Raw genomic sequence first — 18,405 nt, 5'->3', positions numbered from 1 at the left:
GGTGAAAGAGTACAGCAGAGTTCGCCACTATTCCCTGCCAGAGCCTCGTGGAACTTTAGGTGTTTTCGCTCAATAAACACTCACAACGCCCGGTCTGGGAATCGAAACCGCGATCCTATGACTGCGAGTCTGCTGCCCTAACCACTGGGCCATTGCACCTCCACTATCATACTGATATAATGAGTAACAAAATACTTTTATTTTGAGGGTCTAGGGCCAAGAAATGTACAAAATTATTTTATGCAAAAGGAAGGCAATGAGCTAGCAAAATCACTAGCATGTCAAAAATTGTTAGTGGTATTTTTTCTGGCTCAACATTCTAAGCGAAAATTCCACACAGGTTAACTTTGCCTTTCATCCTTTCAGGGTCAATAAAATAAAGTAGCAGTACCCATAAAATATCAATTAACCCCTCCTATCAAAACTGTTGGCCTTGTGCTGAAATCAGATATCAATATTTGAGGTAAAGAGTAAATTAGTAAGAAGCATTCTATTACTACAATGTACAGTTTTCTCAAAAATCCAGGAGCACACTAACAGACTTTAGATTTTAGTATTATAAGGCAAGTTTATACAGGAAAGTCTGCACACTGGTCATAATAGTACAATATACAGCATTAAGAGTTATGAAATCCAAGAAAAATCTCATGCATAATAAACACATTTTAAAAGCATAATGAAATATAGAAAAAGGGTTTGAGAGAGACTGGTGATTTTTTTGTTTTATGGATAACAAAGGGGAACAAATGAAAGGAAGTGGACTGAAAGAAAATGAAAGAATCACAATTGTTAGTGATGGTGCATTTGGATTCTCCATTAAACAATATTATTCAAATTCTTCATAATATGCCCAGTCGACATGCAGACAATCCACAGATAACTGCATCAAATTGTTTCCAACATCCAGTCTTATGAATGCTTCCTTAAAAATCACTCAAATGCCACATGAACTGGGATCAAAGATAATCTCACTTGATTCTGTTAGTAACTTCATCAGAATAAATAATATGAATATCCAGTTGTGTTGAAAAACTGAATTTATTAAAACAACTCATCAAAACAGGTCACAAAGTTGGGTAGCAGTCTAGTGCCTTTTGGCGCTAATTCACTCTTGGTTTCTGCTTTAAAAAAGAAAAAGATGTGAATTATAATGCAGCTTAGCTTCATTAATGAGAGAAAATTCTTTGGCAATACTGCTACCAGGGAACATTGCTTGAAGCAATTCTGACCTACTGCCTGAACTGTCCCAACTGTGGTGCTTGTAGACAACATGAAAGACACACAGTATCTTACATTTAACAACTTGTTTGAATTCCCTCTTGATGACTGCTTGTACGATAGATGTTGTGGATTGACTTGGCTTGCTTGACTGAACAGAATTATCAGTGCTTGATGATAAGTTACATTTATTTGGTTGATTTAATTGAACAGTTTTAATCAATGTTACATCTTGAAACTCCAGAATCAACAGAACTGGCAGCAGATGATGAGTTTCCAGAGATGGAAAGAGAATTATTATGTATGCCACTTATTTCTGTTAAAATTCTATGATCTGGCAAGAGGCCCTTCATGTGCAATTTTATTGCACTGGTAACTATCTTGCTCAAATTAAGCTTACCACTCTTACAAATTCTGCAAATAATACCATCAGCAAAACCAGTAGAGACTGGCTGGATCCATCTAGTAATATCCAGATACAGGGAACTGTTTTCCCTATCTGTATTGTATTGAGCTTTTCCTGGAGCTCTCATTATCTTATCCTGAGAAAAATGAGAGAAAGAAAGATGTTAGTACCGTTTAACAAAGTAAACAAGTAACACCCCGAAAAGTTTACATATGACATGTAAAAATTGAAAAAGTGTTAAAAAGAAAATTGACAGGTGTGGCTGTGAAGGTGCAGGTGTGGGTTTGTGGTAAGGAATTTGTTTCCCAACCACATGGTTCTAGGTTCAGTGTTACTGCATGGCACCTTGAGTTTTTTCCATTATACTCTCAGGCTGACCAAAACTGTGTGAGTGGATTTGGTAGGTAGAAAATGAAAGAAGCCCATTGAGTATATGCACACACATGCACATATATATTTATATTTCTTTTTCTTTGCCAACTAAACACATGCACTATACATTCTTCACTTGTTTATTATTGTTCTTATTTTATGTCCATCGTCTGGAAATCTTTTGTCACACATCCTGTGACCTCTTCACCAACTCTCCATCCCATATATTTCCTGTTCTGTTTAGTCCATGCTAAACGTGGGATGAAGAGTCGCTGAAGAGGTTATGTGATGTGTAACAAAAGATTTTTGGACAATGGACATACAATAAGAACAATGATAGACAAGTGAAGAACAAATATATAGCACGGGTGTTTATTTGTGAAGTAAAAAAAAATGGCCATCCTGAAATATAACAATATCTGTTACAACACATGATTTCACATCAGGAATATTGCAAAACAAATACATAAACGTATGTATATATATATATATATATATATATATATCATCGTCGTTTAACATCCGCTTTCCATGCTAGCATGTGTTGGATATATATATACAAACAATATATGAGTATATGCATATATATGTACATGTATGTACATACCTTCATCTACATGTACATATAGATGCATATCTGGGTACATGACTTGCAAATAAACATAGACAAAATGATAAACAAGGTACAAAAAACAAGCAGGCCACATAGAGAACATATCCTTCATCAGCTGCCACCATTAAAACACTGGCATTTCAAAGAGTTAGGGCAGGATGCATCGTTAAAATGGCTCTTCCCACGAACACAAATTAAATTTTTTTTTCGTGGAGGATAGTGGCGGACAGAAAACAAGACAGGAAAACGAAACAGTGAAATATATATATATATATATATATACTTATATATATGTGTGTCTTTGTGTCTTTATATGTACCCCGTCCCTTTAACTTATTGATTCATCAGAAAAGATCCCAATGGAACAGGTACCTGAATATATCATGGTATAGGATGCAGAATGTTGTCTTAGGACTGTGACTTCCTCTTTTCAATTGAGAATGAAGGATATCAACCAATTACCAAAAAGTATACTGAACACGGAGTTATTTTCTGTTATTATATCAAGTCAGTGTTTCTCCAACCAATAAATATTAGCTTCTTTAAAGCTCAACAGATGGCGTTACAAGACTTTATGCAATTGGCAGATACGAAACATTGTTGTCACATTGAGTGAGAGTAAATGTGAATGTTCATAGCCTGTGTGTACCAGTGTTAACTTAGTGATCATAAAAGTAAATATTGATACAATATTTACTCATAGTGTCTTATTTATTTCAACTTTAGTCTCTGTGTTTTTGTCACTATATTGTTCATCTATTTCTACATTATCTCTATAATTATTTGTGTTAAATAAAAATATCCTGTTGCAAACAAAAAAAAACAAAAACAAAAAAAAACAATATGATATAATTTTTCACAAATATAGAATTGTGTTGATTTATTCTTCCAGTGTAAAAAATTAGAATGTATTTGTAGAATAGTGCATGAAAGAAGATGGCCAGCTTTTGGCCGTGCAGCAGAAAAATTAGAACAATCTCTGATGACCAATGAACCCTTTCTAAGCAGAAAACCCTCATATATTCTATAAATTCCCAGAAATGATCTTTTGAAAACATTAACACATCAAATAACAATAAAATCATGAATTTTACAATACCCCTCATATAAACCACAAGTCAAGATCTGTTGCAATGACCCACAAGTCTTTATATTTTCTATTCGTGGTGATTATGAGTGGTTATGTGTCTTACATGTAGCTCAAGAGATGATTCCTTTCCCATAATTGTTAAACTTGGAAGCAGTTTATGCAAAAGTGCCTTATATGTGAACATATATCGTACACTATTTGCTAGTAATAAATATATTTTTATGCGAAGTCTTTTCAATATGTATAAGTTTTAATGAACAGGTATGGCAATGAGACGGTTCAAATGCAGAAGATTTATGAAAGAAATGAAGTGAGAATGCTCTGCTGTAATGTCAGCGTGCATGAACATTGGAATAGGAATGAGCTGAAAGAAAAGCTGGGTTTAAGAGAAATCAGTCGTAGTGAGAAACAGAGAAGACAGCACTGGTATTGTATGTGAAGTATATTGTGGATGACAGCTGTATAAGAAAGTGTCAAACAGAGTGAATGGAACCTGTTGGGGCAAGCTAGTGAAATCTGCTCTCAAGTTCTTACATTTCATGAAAAAGATGACAAAGGACAGTGCTAACTGGCATTAAGCACTTGCAGAAGAAGACTCAACAACCCATGTATGCAGGGTCAAATGCTAAATCTGGGGTTGTATTGGAGGTTAGCATCTATAAATGTGTGTGTGTGTATCATTATTCTCTTTTAACGTCCATTTTTCATGCTGGCATGGGTTGGACGGTTTCACCAGCGCTGATAACCCAGTGAGCTGCACCAGGTTCCAGTCTGATTTGGCTTGGTTTCTACAGCTAGATGCCCATCCTAAGCCAACCACTTTATAGTGCATACTGGGTGCTTTTAACGTGGTATCGGCATTAGTGTTTCCACATGGTAGCAGCATGAGTGCTTTTTACGTGGTACTGGCACAGGGTCTTGCAGGCCAATCCTCTTCATCAGCGGAAATAACCTTTCTGCTGTGGAGGACAGATCTTCTTGAGTACAGTGCAGTGCCAGATATCTTGGACCTTTGTCATCTCCTCAGAAAGGTTCAGTGTCATGAGGTTGTCCTTCAGTACTTTGTCCCATGTCTTCCTGGGTCTCCCTCTTCCACAAGTTCCATCCACTTTGAATGATCAACACTTCTTTATCAATCATATATATGTATATATATATATATATCATCATCATCATCATTGTTTAACATCCACCTTCCATGCTGGCATGGGTTGGACAGTTTGATAGGAGCTGGCCAGGTAGAAGACTACACCAAGTTACTGTCTGTTTTGACATGGTTTTTACGGCTGGATGCCCTTCCTAACACCAACCACCCTGCAGAGCGGACTGAGTGCTTTTTATATGGTACCAGCAAAGCCGAGATCAGTTTTGGCAAGGTTTTTACGGCTGGATGCCCTTCCTTCCAAATGTCAACCACTTCACACTGTGGACTGGATGATTTTTATGTGTATTTTATAAAGATATATATATATATATATATATATAAATGTGTATGTGTGCATTCTGTCAAGTCTACGTTTGCTGTTTTCTCCATATCTTTGACCCTTCTCATTTCCCGCTATTAGCTGCCACTATGACAGATGATACAGGACCCACCCACATTCAATCTTCTTATCACCATCTTCACTATTCAACCTCACTCACCCATCAATACACCTGTATGCACCCAATACACTAGTTTCCTTTCTTTCTGTACTACCAGTCAATACTCTCTTCTTTGGACCACTGCAATTTCTACCATCCTTCACCCTTTCCCTCATTCTGGCTCTTCTGTCATTGCTTTCTCTCATTCTTTTCCTCATTCATATTGTCTTCAGTGAACACACAACTTAGAAATAGTAATTTTTACTCTTACACAATACAAGGCATCCCTCGCCCATCATTCATACTGGACCTGGGGTACTCAGTAGAGTGGTTGCCAGGTGAGAAGAGAAAACATAAGCTGGAGGGCTCCCTTAAGTACTATTTTGATGAGGACATGACAACATCCCAAGTGCTAGTATCATGGTAAAATATAACTAGTACCCTCTATAAAGGGGTTAGGGAACGATTAGAAATGGAAGCAGATTTGAGAGGAGCCTCTAGTCTCATGTTGACAAGAACACGACGACTCTCCAAAGCTTGTGCCATGATAAAAAGTACTCAATACACCTTGTAAATCGTTGGTCATAGGAAGGGCACCAATTTATGAGGGAAGGACTCCCAATAAGTACTTGAGCCATGGCAATTCATCCAACCTATGCCAGTATGGAAAGCAGACATAAAAACAGTGAAGATGATGATGTTAACATTAACGACATTGTACTTTCTGAATCTATGCTGAATCATTACCCATTGGAATTTAAGGCCGCAACACTATTTCCATCTACTTTGTCTGGTTTCTACATCAAATCATGTCCAGCTTGGTTGGACCTGTTTGGTATAATACATTTAATGTTTGGAGTCAAGGAGGCACAGAAACTTTTTCTTCACAAATTTAATCATTTTTTTTATATTCCTCTTCTGATGCAAAACCCACCCAGTATTTAAGGTTCAAAATTCAATTCTCTCCTTAATAAATGCAACGCCATGAACATTGTAATGATGCGTGTGTATGTGTTGGCATGTAAAAGCACCCACTATACACTCAGAGTGGTTAGTGTTAGGAAGGGCATCCAGCTGTAGAAACTCTGCCAGATCAGATTGGAGCCTGGTGCAGCCAGCTGGCTCACCAGACCTCAGTCAAATTGTCCAACCCATGCTAGCATGGAAAGCAGACGTTAAACGATGATGATGATTGATGATATATATATATATATGGATGTGTGTATTTTTCCCTTGTTTACAATTAACACGGAAAAAATAAATAAACAGTTACCAGGGTAGCAAAAAATCACACAAGTAATAAGGACGTAACACCCTGTTTGTAAAGATAGAAACTCTGGGTTGATGTAAAATATTTTGTATAATATATATAAATAAATAAATGGAGTTAAACACAGGTGTTATTCAAATTCTTTTACTTCCGACATATGTTTTGAAGACAACACTGGTATTATTCCAGAAGGAATAAAATGGTATAAAACAATGTAATCTTCTCACCAGGGAAAGAAAGAAAGAAACCAAACTTATCAATAAGTCATTTTAACAGAATGTGATGGATGTGTATAATGATGAATGGAATGCTATTAAGTTTTTTAAAGAAAACCGTTAGAAGATATAACATCAAAGGTAGCCTATAGAAAGAGAAAAGGTAAAGGAAAAAAATAAGCAGAAAACTAATAAAGGAGAAATATAGAGCGATATGTGTATTAAAATAAAAGTTTAAAGCCTTGGAAATAGATATATCTAGTGGAAGTGAAATGTAAGAAGAAAATCAATGTTCAAAATTATATAGAATGGTAGATATCACTTATATGAACTAAAAGTTCATATAAGTGATATCTCCCTATTTCCAAGGCTTTAAGCTTTTATTTTAATTCACATATCGCTCTATATTTCTCCTTTATTAGTTTTCTGCTTATTCCTTTCTTTTACCCTTTCTCTTTCTATAGGCTACCTTTGACATTTTATCTTCAACAGTTTTTAAACAAAAATTAATAGCGTTCCGTTCATCATTATACACATCCATCATATTCTGTTAAAATGTCTTATTGATGAGGTTGATTTCTTTCTTTCTTTCCCTGATGAGAAGATTACATTGCTTTACACCATTTTATTCCTTTTGAAATAATACCAATGTTGTCTTCAAAACATATTTCGGAAGTAAAAGAATTTGAATAACACCTGTGTTTAACTCCATTTATTTATTTATTTATTTATATATATATATATATATATATATATATATATATATATATATATATATGTATGTATGTATATTATATCCCTCCATCAAATTCCTGCAGTTTCCTTCCGTTACTTTCATTATCACTAAATCAACTTCTACCAGGAAGAGAAAATGCAAGAAGATGCAGTACAAATGTTCAGCAATAATGATGCTAAAGTTTTCAGGAAGACCAATATTTGTCTCGTTATAACAGCAAGAATTTGTACAGATTCCTGAAGATGTTAAAGTACTGTTGGGAATATCATAGGCTTTGATGATCTTCCTTAGTGATTCCATGTGGATGTTCTTAAAGGCCTTTTAAACTACATCAAATAATCTGGCAGGACTTGCTAGAACTCTATGTCCTATTCTATGAGGTTTCTCAATGAGAAAAATTTGCTCAGTAAATGTCTAAATGGACCTGATATTAAGATCTTTTTCTGTAAACAGGATGACTTTGCTAGTTTAATCCTTGACAGGTAAAGTTCCTGTTATTTTTGGAACCTGAAAACTCCCTGACAATGAGGTACAGTATTATAGTATCATTCCTACAACCCGTGTTTTCTGCTTCTTGCAACTATCTTTCCTGTTATTCCTTTTTGTCAGTTTTGCCATGCCACTTTACCGAACAGTCTAATTTCTAATATTCTACAGCAGGTTATTCTCTCTCCTCTGCTGTTGTTTCCTCCTGTTTTACACAATCCCACAAAGACCAGTTAGGTTCCATGATCCTTCTCTTTCACCCTAGACCATCCTTTGTGATTGCCCTCTTTTCTACACGTTACCTTGAACAAGGAAAACATAGAGCAGTGAGACTTTTGAGACAAGGCACTTCACACACATCACCAATCAACATGGTCCTCTGTCATCAACTTCATCAGCTATGACATCTTGAGATCATTTGTCACTACACTGTTCCAAGTCTTTCAGCACTCAACCCTTTCTTTATGCAGCTGTCCTCCATACACAGCACCTGCCCATACAAGTGCAGTCCTGCTGTACACAACATCTGATTTTTCTTTTACTCACTTTGTCACTCAGTTCATTTATACTTCATCATTCAAGTTCACTAACATGACACAGGGTTACATGGTGGTATAGATACATTTTTAATTCTTTCTTTCTCCATTATAATTTCATGCACCAAGCCACCCACTGAATATAAATAATATCTCCAATGTGAAAATGAACTATATTCCCAAGGACGCAACTTCATTGCTCCAACCAACCGACAAAGGCATATTATCAGAGAAGAATTTTGAAACAACATTTTGAGAAAATATTAAAGAATTTCCAGCGAGGAGTTTAAATAAATCAATTGACATTGAAAAGCTATTCCGCAACCTATTTTTTTTATTAAAAAATTTTTTTTTTTATTATCTGGTGTCTGCAATTGTGAAACAGAGAAAACATATGCATCTACTACATTACAAATTCCATGTTTCAAAAAATCTTGCTGTGATGAAAAATTCTGTGGTGCAATACCTGTTTATCATTAATTTCAAAGTTATAAATTGAGATGTGTTTTTATGGAATATGAAAATAAGGGGAAAAAACAAGGAATACACCTATTTTGATGTGAGAATATATTAACAACTTTAGTATTCAGATTACTGTCAAACATAATGCTTATTTATTCATGTTGTTTCGAAGTAATTCTGCTTTATTTTGTGGCTTTGAGATTTCAATGATGTGATTGTTTATTTTCAGAATAACATTGTAAGGTAGGTTTGAGAGGCTGGATATAGCAAGTTTGAACATAAAACAGGTAGAATAGCGCCAAGTATGGCTGGTTTAAATGCTAAACGGTTAATTAAAAAAAAATTTATATCAACATAATACAGTCTCTATGCATAAAAAGAATTGAAGAGAAATATACAAGAGGTGTTCATAATGAGTTCAGTTCCTACACTGCAGTGTACAAAGAGATGCTACATTGTAAATGAGTAACGACAATGTATAAGTTATCTTACTCCTGCTGCAGATACTGCTGTTGATGAAGATAGTGCCCCTCTCCCTTCAATTAACTCTCACTGAACCTTCTCCCATTACACAGTTATTAATATTATTTGTAATCTGCACACACTGTACTATGATATTATGGTAGTTTTATTATTTCCTGCACTATTTATATACATACTGTAAAGAGTGTGTGTGTGGTTAACAATTAATATATACATGCATAAAAGTGGTCATATTCCTTGTTCTTACTTTTTTTCTATGAAAATTCAGTCAGAACCCATCTCATGGATACGAACCCTTTTGTTACCATATTCCTTTTGAAATATATTTTGTTTCAATTAATTCAGAAAATTATGAAAAATTTATTAAAATAACTTTGTCTATATTAAGCTGGTATTTGGAACATAAATTAACATGAAATCTTAATGAAAGATTTTCATTTAGATCACTTTAAGACATGAAGTTTGGATTAAAAAATCAGGAGTGCTTTGGGGCAGGTTGGTATTTGAAAGGTTAATAGTAAAATAGATTTCACAGAATTTCACATGACAGCAAAATGTTGAGGAACACAGAATTCTGTAATGTGGGTGATGCCATTATTTTCCCTATATTTCTGTAGTTAAGTATATCTCAATTGGCAATTGGAGATGCAAGAGAAAATGGTTAGCTGAATGGTTATTTCAATATAAATTGATTTCTTTAAACATCCTGCAAAAGCTTCATCAATATTTACTTAAAATTTTGAGATTCTAATTTGATATGTTTAAAAGTTTAGTAAATTAGTCCCTGAACCGCAGTACTAAATAATTATTGTTCTCTTCTCTTTTAAGACCAAACTTATTGTAGAAAGGTATCATTTCCATTTTACATTCTAAGGAGATCTTATAGCAACCCAGCTTTTGACTTCTTTCAATTAAGATATCAATCAACCTGTTGAGGAAAAAATAACAACAGATGTAAATTAGAAAGCAAGAATTATTTATCAATTAATTGGGCTTGTTTAATCTACATATATTTGAGAGAAACGAAATAAAACAGACTGAAACGTTGGCCAAACAGTTGCAGGGTTTCCAGAAACAGTAATTTATATTGGCAAAGAAACAAATGGTATAGTTTTCATTAATGTACTCTTTGGCTACAAGACTCAGCCACTGATCAGCTGAACACTTAGAAACTGAACTCCTTCTAGGTCAAGGGAATTAGGGAAATTAGCTATTGGATTCTTGTTTTAGTTTATCAGATTCTGCTATAGAAACTTAATCAGGTTTGAGGTTCTGATGGTTCTAGACAAAATAAACTCTTAAACTATTGTAGCGGATCCTCAAAAAGGAACAGTTGATAAGAATGTCTTGAGAAAGAAAAACAAACATTTGGTGAAACTGGGCTCCTACTGAGCACATTGTGGCTGACATAAGAATCTCAAAGACATTCTGTCACGCCTAACAGAGATCTGACATTGTCCAAAGTAAACCTGTTGAAAATCCTTAATAATTAGTGTTATGTGTTTCTGGTCAGTCAGTTTTGGTTTGGTTAGTGATAGTATTAAATGACCAGGTAATAATTAAATGACAGGTATTGATAACAATACCAGTATTATTACCAACATTGTTAATAAGAATCTATCAATGGAAGCATTTGCAACTGAAACAAGTGTATTAAAATCAGAAGTTCGCCAGGCTCTAAAAATCAAGTCCTTTGGAAATCTATATTGCAAATAAATTCAGAAATATTATTATATTATTATTGTTGTTGTTGTTATAATTATTATTATTATGCTAGTACATACTAATTTAGTTAGCAGGTATTTCATCTTGAGGTTTGGTGACATCATGTCTCCACAAATCTCAAAAATTTCCTTAGGGTTCTTACAGAATATAGGATGGTACTTTTCTGCAGGTTATCATTACCCTTTTGACCTCAACCTTTAAAGCACAAAACGGCCACTAAAAGTTCTCCTTAAATGTCTAACTACTTGAACAACATTGGTGTAACAAGAAACACAGAAATCATTTCCTATTTCTAACAGATTGTAGAGGTAGAAGAAATATCTAAATTGTAAATATTTTCTAGTAATTTGAGAGTGTTTTTAAAAAAATCCTAAATACCTAAATATCACAAAATTTTGAATGCAAAAACACTTAAAAGTCTTTAAGATTTCCTGGATTTATATGAAAACAGTGTAATGACATGGAGATGATGCAACTAAGCTATTAAACAGTTAAAGAAATAAATGAAAAAAAGTCCCTTTATCATACTTACAATTTTCCTAATTGTTGCCCCCGGTATTCATTTTTAATAACTACATCTTCTATTCTTCCACGCTAAAAAACCAAACAAAATAATTACTTGATACAGAAGGGATTTATAGTAAAATTTGCATTTTATGAAAATCAAAACTATACTCGAAATTAGCAGTTTAAACACTATTATAACGGAGGTTAGATAATGGTTTTGAATAGCTTAGCTAAAGATATAGGCCAAAAGTTGATTACATTATGCATTATATATATATATATATATATATATATATATATATATATATATATATATATAGATACGAGAGAGGAGAAAGTGAAAGATGTATAAACGTGTATATGAAATGGATATTCACTCACTCACTATCTATCTCTCTCATACACACATACACATGTAAATATAAAAAAGATGTACACATGTATTAATGCATGTACGTATACATGACAACACCCACTTCACTTACTCTCTTTTTCTCTCTCTCTCTTTCACACATACACATCCACTTCATATACACATACATACATCTTTCACTTTCTCCTCTCTTTCACTCTGAGACATAAGTAAAGAAATAAAAATCTTTTACGGAAATTAACGAACTCTGGATGACAAGCGAAAGATTGACATTCACTCGAAAACAATTAAAAAAAACATCTACCTCTAACTATCTACGTGACCTGGTCATCTGGGGTGTATCACCATTTCTCTGCTTCAACCACATCTCTTTTTCTTGCTTCACTTTCTCATTTCCTACACACACCAGCACCACTGTTCTTTCTTCCAAGGAATCTGGGGCTCTTAGCTTCCTTTTGCCGAAGTTGCAATGATAATTTGTAACTAGACTAAATAAGGAATACCCCGTTTCACTCGTTCATGTTTCCGTTACATTGTCCGTCTGCATGTTCAGCGTCCTTGTCTCCTCTTAGTATTTTTTACATATTTTTCATAACACAGAAACGTAAAAACACACACAACTACACATGCATGATCTGTGACAACAACATACACACATCAACATTATAGATATAAGATTTAGTTTGTGTGTGTTTCTTATATAAACACACGCACACATTGCTATTTTATAACTGTCTTCCGTTTTCCCTTCCTCTCTTTCTCTTTTGATTGCTCCCGTTCTCTATTCCTTTCTCCCCCTCTCTCTCTCTTCTTCTTCTCTCTCTTCCTCTTCTCTCTCACTCTCTCAAACGCACACATGCACACAAGCATTCACTACAATATAACTAGATTTTACCTTACTACATGCTTGTCAATGTTTTGTAAATATACAAACTACGGAGCTTATGTAGACAGGACAACACATTGTAAATCAGTGAACTTCATTAGAATTGTGAAAACAGCTACCCTGCCATCTGTTATAACTTTTTGTTGTTCTGTTTAATATGTACATAGATTATGCCGCCAAAGAAGAGAGTTTGCTGGGGAAAGAAAGCAACCGGTTTAAAAAGACAGCAACAGACTGCAGCAAATCACCACATTCCAGAAGCAACTTTGAACATAATGCAAAATGGTGCATCAGCATCTGCTGCCCAATCTGATAGAATTCTGGCAGAACTGTGTAGCAACAGATTGCCAGCAATTGCTTCATCAGAAATTGCCGTCCTAGCTCCTGTGAAAAGGGATTACCCTGCTATGTATAATCAGGGCAGCGCAAAAAGTTGTTTTGCACAATCATTTCTATAGCCAATTAGACGGATGAAATTTACGTATGCATAATAATGTTATGCAAAACAGCCTTCAGACTTTCCCTATTAATTTCATCGTCTTTTGAATTATGAACATATTTACATCATAAGGGTTTTTTCGTTGTAAGGCTTTCTTTTTTAGTTGATTTTCACCTAGCAAGACTTATTGTAGATGGCGTAATAAGTCACACTCGGACAACGTCGGGTTATATTGCTAGTTCATTATAATTAAAAGTGAACTAAGTACGACATGACTGAAAATGAGAAGTTAAGGAATCAATCATACTTACACTTGAGGTATTGTGAATAAATTTCTGTTCAATAACAAGTGTAGCACTGCCAATTATTAACTCCGTTCTCGTATCTTCTATCACAACTATGTAATATGTGTCACAAGAAGACTTCATGGAATTAAATCGAGCTAAAAGTAATTAAAAGAAAAAAAAAGAAAAAAATAAAGATCATGTAAAATATTAAAAGAAAACTTTGCTCTCAGGGTCATTTTCAGCACATCATTATGGTATAGGGTACACACATGTACACATATATATGTATGGAGGTGTATAGCCTAGTGGCTATGGTGTTGCACTCATGATTGCTAGATCATGGGTCTGATTCCTGGACTGGGTGGTATGTTGTGTTCTTGAGCAAAACACTTGATTTTACGTTGTCCTGTGGGTGGAAGTGTGGCGGAATTGTCGGCATGTCAGCAGAAATGTCTGTGGCTCTCTACATTCTGAGTTCAAATCCCAGCTGCCTGCAGAAGGCGATGGTAAACCACTCGAGTATTCATTCCAAGTCTAGTTATGGATGGCCATAGTTCCAGTAGTCTACTTAATAGTGGCAGGGAAGGGTATGGGCCCTCTTAGGTTATATTAAGAGTGCTGGAGGATCTTAACATGTACAGGACCAGTCAGAAGGAAGACCACTGCTAGATGATATACACACACACACACACACACACACACACAAAAGAAATGCTGAAAAGTTCTTGGCTTTAAGAGTATTGCAAAAAGGCCTGGTTGGAGGCCCAACTTTCCGAGTTCTTTTACAGGGCTTAGAAAAACTGAAGGACCACTGCAATAAGTGTGAATTTGAGAGGGGAAAATATGTTGAATAAAATCATAATTAACTGATCCTCCTGTATTTTCCTTCACTCAAAACCAGGAACTTTTCCACCCCACCACATACATACATATATATATAAGTGTGTATGTGTATATATATATATATATATATATATGAATGTATATATGTATACATTTAGATTTATATACTGTATTTTCCAGCATACAATTCAATGCAGTATATAGTGTAAACATTCAAGCATCTTCACTACCTTTCCAAATCTTCTGGCATTTTACACGGAATTTTTAGTCTTTTGAAGTCATCTTGTGTTTTAGTCAAAATATCTTTCTCAGCTGTGAATTTTTCTTTGATGATTTCCAATTTGTGCTGTAAAATACAGTGATCATAACCAGGGCCACTGACTGGCTTCCATGCCAGTGGCACGTAAAAAACACCATTCAAGCGTGGCCGTTACCAGTGCTGCTGGACTGGCTCCTGTGCAGGTGGCACATAAAAAGCACCATTTGAGCATGGCCAATGCCAGTACCACCAGACTGGCCCTCATGCCAGTGGCACGTAAAAGCACCCACTACACTCTCGGAGTGGTTGGCATTAGGAAGGGCATCCAGCTGCAGAAACTTTGCCAGATCAGATTGGAGCCTGGTGGAGCCTTCTGGCTCTCCAGTCTTCAGTCAAACTGTCCAACCCATGCCAGCATGGAAAGCGGACGTTAAACGACAATGATGATATCGTCGTCATCATTTAACATATTTTCCATGCTGGCAGGGCTGGGTGCTGCACCAGACACCAGTCTGTTCTAGCACGGTTTCTATAGCTGGATGCCCTTCCTAACACCAACCACTTTACAGAGTGTACTGAGTGCTTTTTATGTGATACCAGCACTCTTACATATAATATATATGTGTGTGTGTTTATATATACAATTACAATATAATTTGATTAACTATAAATAATGAAACTAGGGTGACCAGAGAATTTATGGGATACATATATATAGATAGATAGATATGTGTTCATATAATGATATCTACCAAATGTATTGGTAAGATAAAACATGCAATCGTTACCAAAATAGCAAAAATCCGTCCACAAAGTTCTATAATAAACTCCTTATGAATTGATTTCCTTGGTTATATATCAAAATTTAAAATTTAAATAAGAGCTTTGATGCTAATATCCATATATATTTTAAAGTTTATTACCTTTGTAAACATTTCTGTATAAGGTCAAATTTAACTCTTAATACAAGTTAAATAAATTACCTTACACATCCTCAGGGTAAAATGTAAATACCAAAAAAAATTTATAATCTCTAAGGCTTATCTACATCCAAAATTTCTCCATGATCAATAACTGTATTTTATACAATAGTAACTAAATGTTCAAATATTGAATGCTATTTATAAAATAAAAAACTTGTCATCTATTCTAAATTTTAATTAAAAACGCGCTAGATCCAACGAATAAATAATAAAAAAACTTCATCAAATAAATTCCGTCTAAGGGAGACAACCCTAAAAATATTATTGATTATAAACAATCAAGTAATACAAATTATTGATCACTGGTAATAAATTAAATTCTAAACTAATGGTAATCTATATTATATTTATCTCTAGAAACTTTAGTAAATAAATACAAATATACAATTAGATTATTAGTAACAAATCATACAGTTAAAATATCCTGTATTTTAAACCTTATATTATATTATAATACCCGATCATATTGAAATTTATAATTTATTTAAACCAGAAAAACGTATGCCTAAGAAAATGACTACATCTGAAAGCATTGTATGTGAGTTTATTTATTAACTTACCCTTAGAAAATAATATAATTTGTAAACGAATATCGAATCATTATAATACGTTAAGGCAGCTCTGAAGTGCTGTAGATAGTGTCCAAGTCTCACAACTATAGGACAGGACAAAGAAGACCACAGACTTTAAAACCTGAATCTTTGTCCTCCTGCACAGATATTAGCAGTGCTAAACACCCTTGTGTTTAGACAACTGAGAAGCAGACAAAGGTTAATGAAAGGAATGACATCAGATTGTAAAACACTGCCTAAATAATATTTGACTAACCCATGCTACCATGGAAGAATGTAAGTAATGACAAATATTGAATTAATATTTGATATGTAGAAAGAAAAAAAATATGGAAGTTGTATTTTCTCAGTTTAATTTAATCAAAGATCCTCAATAAGAAGCAATGCCTCAATATACATTATGTGAGTTTAGAAGGTTATTGATTTCATTTGACTTCACACACAAGTAATATTTTTAGAATTCAGAGAAAGAGGAATTTAACATTTATGCATTTCCAAAGCATTATAGCACAGTAAGTAACAGAAACAACATGATAAATAACATTTCAGCAAGTGAAACAGCTTCAATTGGATATTAAAACATTGTCTCAGATTCTTTCTAAATAGTTTATCTTTCATTCATTAACAACAACAACAGCAGTCACTGTCACCATTTAATGTCTGCTTTCCATGCTGGTATGGGTTAGACAATTTAACAGGGCCCAGCAAACTGCAAGTCTGAGTTGAGCTCCATTGTCAGGGAAGTTGCCTAGTAACTTGCAAGAGAGAACAAGGTAAAAGGTACTTGAGGAGGAAAGGTGATTGGATGGTTTTATGCCAGGAGCTGAAAAGACAGACGGACAAGCACAGATGTCTTGCTACAGAGGAAGATTTAAAAAAAAGGGGGAATGACACCTTCCTGAATAACCAGAAAAACTATATGGGTGATTAGACCATATTCTACTCTGCTAGATATTTAAAACATCTCAGTGATAATTCCTGACAGCCCAGAGGATTTTGCAGTTTTCATATCCTTAACTGTCTCAGCTATCAAACCACTCTCAACAAGGATAGCTGGTCCCTCTGTTGGGTTCCTATAGGGGAGATTCCTTTTCCCCCATTCATTATCTGCATTTAATAGTATTTCATAATAGCACTTTCACATGTCTTTCTTTTCAGAGTCATTAAGTGCAAGCATACCGTTATTCATCTATACACACTTTTCACCCACAACATCTCAATTCTCTTTGGCACACTGACTAGTGATTCCAAACCCCTCTTATCTCTGATCCTTACACTGAAAGACATTGGTTGATCTCTCTCTTTCTGCTTGTGCTCTTACTAGCTAAATCTGTTGCAAGGCTTCCCTTTTAGCTACCTGACATGGTTCTTTGCTATCTCCATTTTCTCACTCTTCCCAAACCTGTCTCTTTCCTGTTATGATCCTGTCTATCTCACTGTTCCACCACCATGTCACCCTTGGTCTGGTAGAAGCTTTGCTCCTACCACAGGCAGTAACTGTTAGAAAACAATTGTGAATTATTGGAAGCATATCACACAGCAGATCTTACCTTCGAATTGCTCATACGAAACATCTCCAACTTTAGTCAACTCGGATAACAACTTCAAATAACCTGATCAAAAAGATAAGAAAATATGTTAAGCTTTTACATTTTGTTAGCAAGATTCCTGATGTGAATGCATGAGCTGAAACAGATTTTTTGTATCTTCAGAAGTTCACTGGAAGGAAGAGGACACTGTCAGACATCATCATCGTTTAACGTCCGCTTTCCATGCTAGCATGGGTTGGACGATTTGACTGAGGACTGGTGAAACCGGATGGCAACACCAGGCTCCAATCTAATTTGGCAGAGTTTCTACAGCTGGATGCCCTTCCTAACGCCAACCACTCAGAGAGTGTAGTGGGTGCTTTTACGTGTCACCCGCACGAAAACGGCCACGCTCGAAATGGTGTCTTTTATGTGCCACCCGCACAAGCCAGTCCAGGGGCACTGGCAACGATCTCACTCGAAAATCCTACGGGAGCCAGTCAGGCGGTACTGGCAACGGCCACGCTCAAA

General features: G+C 35.0%; 1 protein-coding gene across 2 annotated transcripts in view; it reads right to left on the bottom strand.

The window, feature by feature from the left end:
• Positions 1–1,019: 1,019 nt before the first annotated feature.
• Positions 1,020–18,405, bottom strand: part of LOC106873919 (glucosamine 6-phosphate N-acetyltransferase) — a 37,869-nt gene continuing 20,483 nt past the window's right edge. The window contains exons 3-6 of one of the 2 annotated variants that reach the window (XM_014921453.2): positions 17,896–17,958; positions 13,713–13,843; positions 11,729–11,790; positions 1,020–1,760 (exon numbers count right to left, since the gene is read on the bottom strand). In XM_014921453.2, the coding sequence (XP_014776939.1) occupies positions 1,751–1,760; positions 11,729–11,790; positions 13,713–13,843; positions 17,896–17,958 (266 nt within the window). In that variant the 3' untranslated portion in view covers positions 1,020–1,750. Of the gene's footprint in view, positions 1,761–8,592; positions 10,400–11,728; positions 11,791–13,712; positions 13,844–17,895; positions 17,959–18,405 lie in introns of those variants that run through there. The other variant, XM_014921452.2, reaches the window with a different exon arrangement.

This window comes from Octopus bimaculoides, chromosome 11 (assembly GCF_001194135.2).
Source record: "Octopus bimaculoides isolate UCB-OBI-ISO-001 chromosome 11, ASM119413v2, whole genome shotgun sequence".
Lineage (NCBI taxonomy): Eukaryota > Metazoa > Mollusca > Cephalopoda > Octopoda > Octopodidae > Octopus > Octopus bimaculoides.
This window is presented reverse-complemented; position numbering and strand designations above follow the sequence as displayed.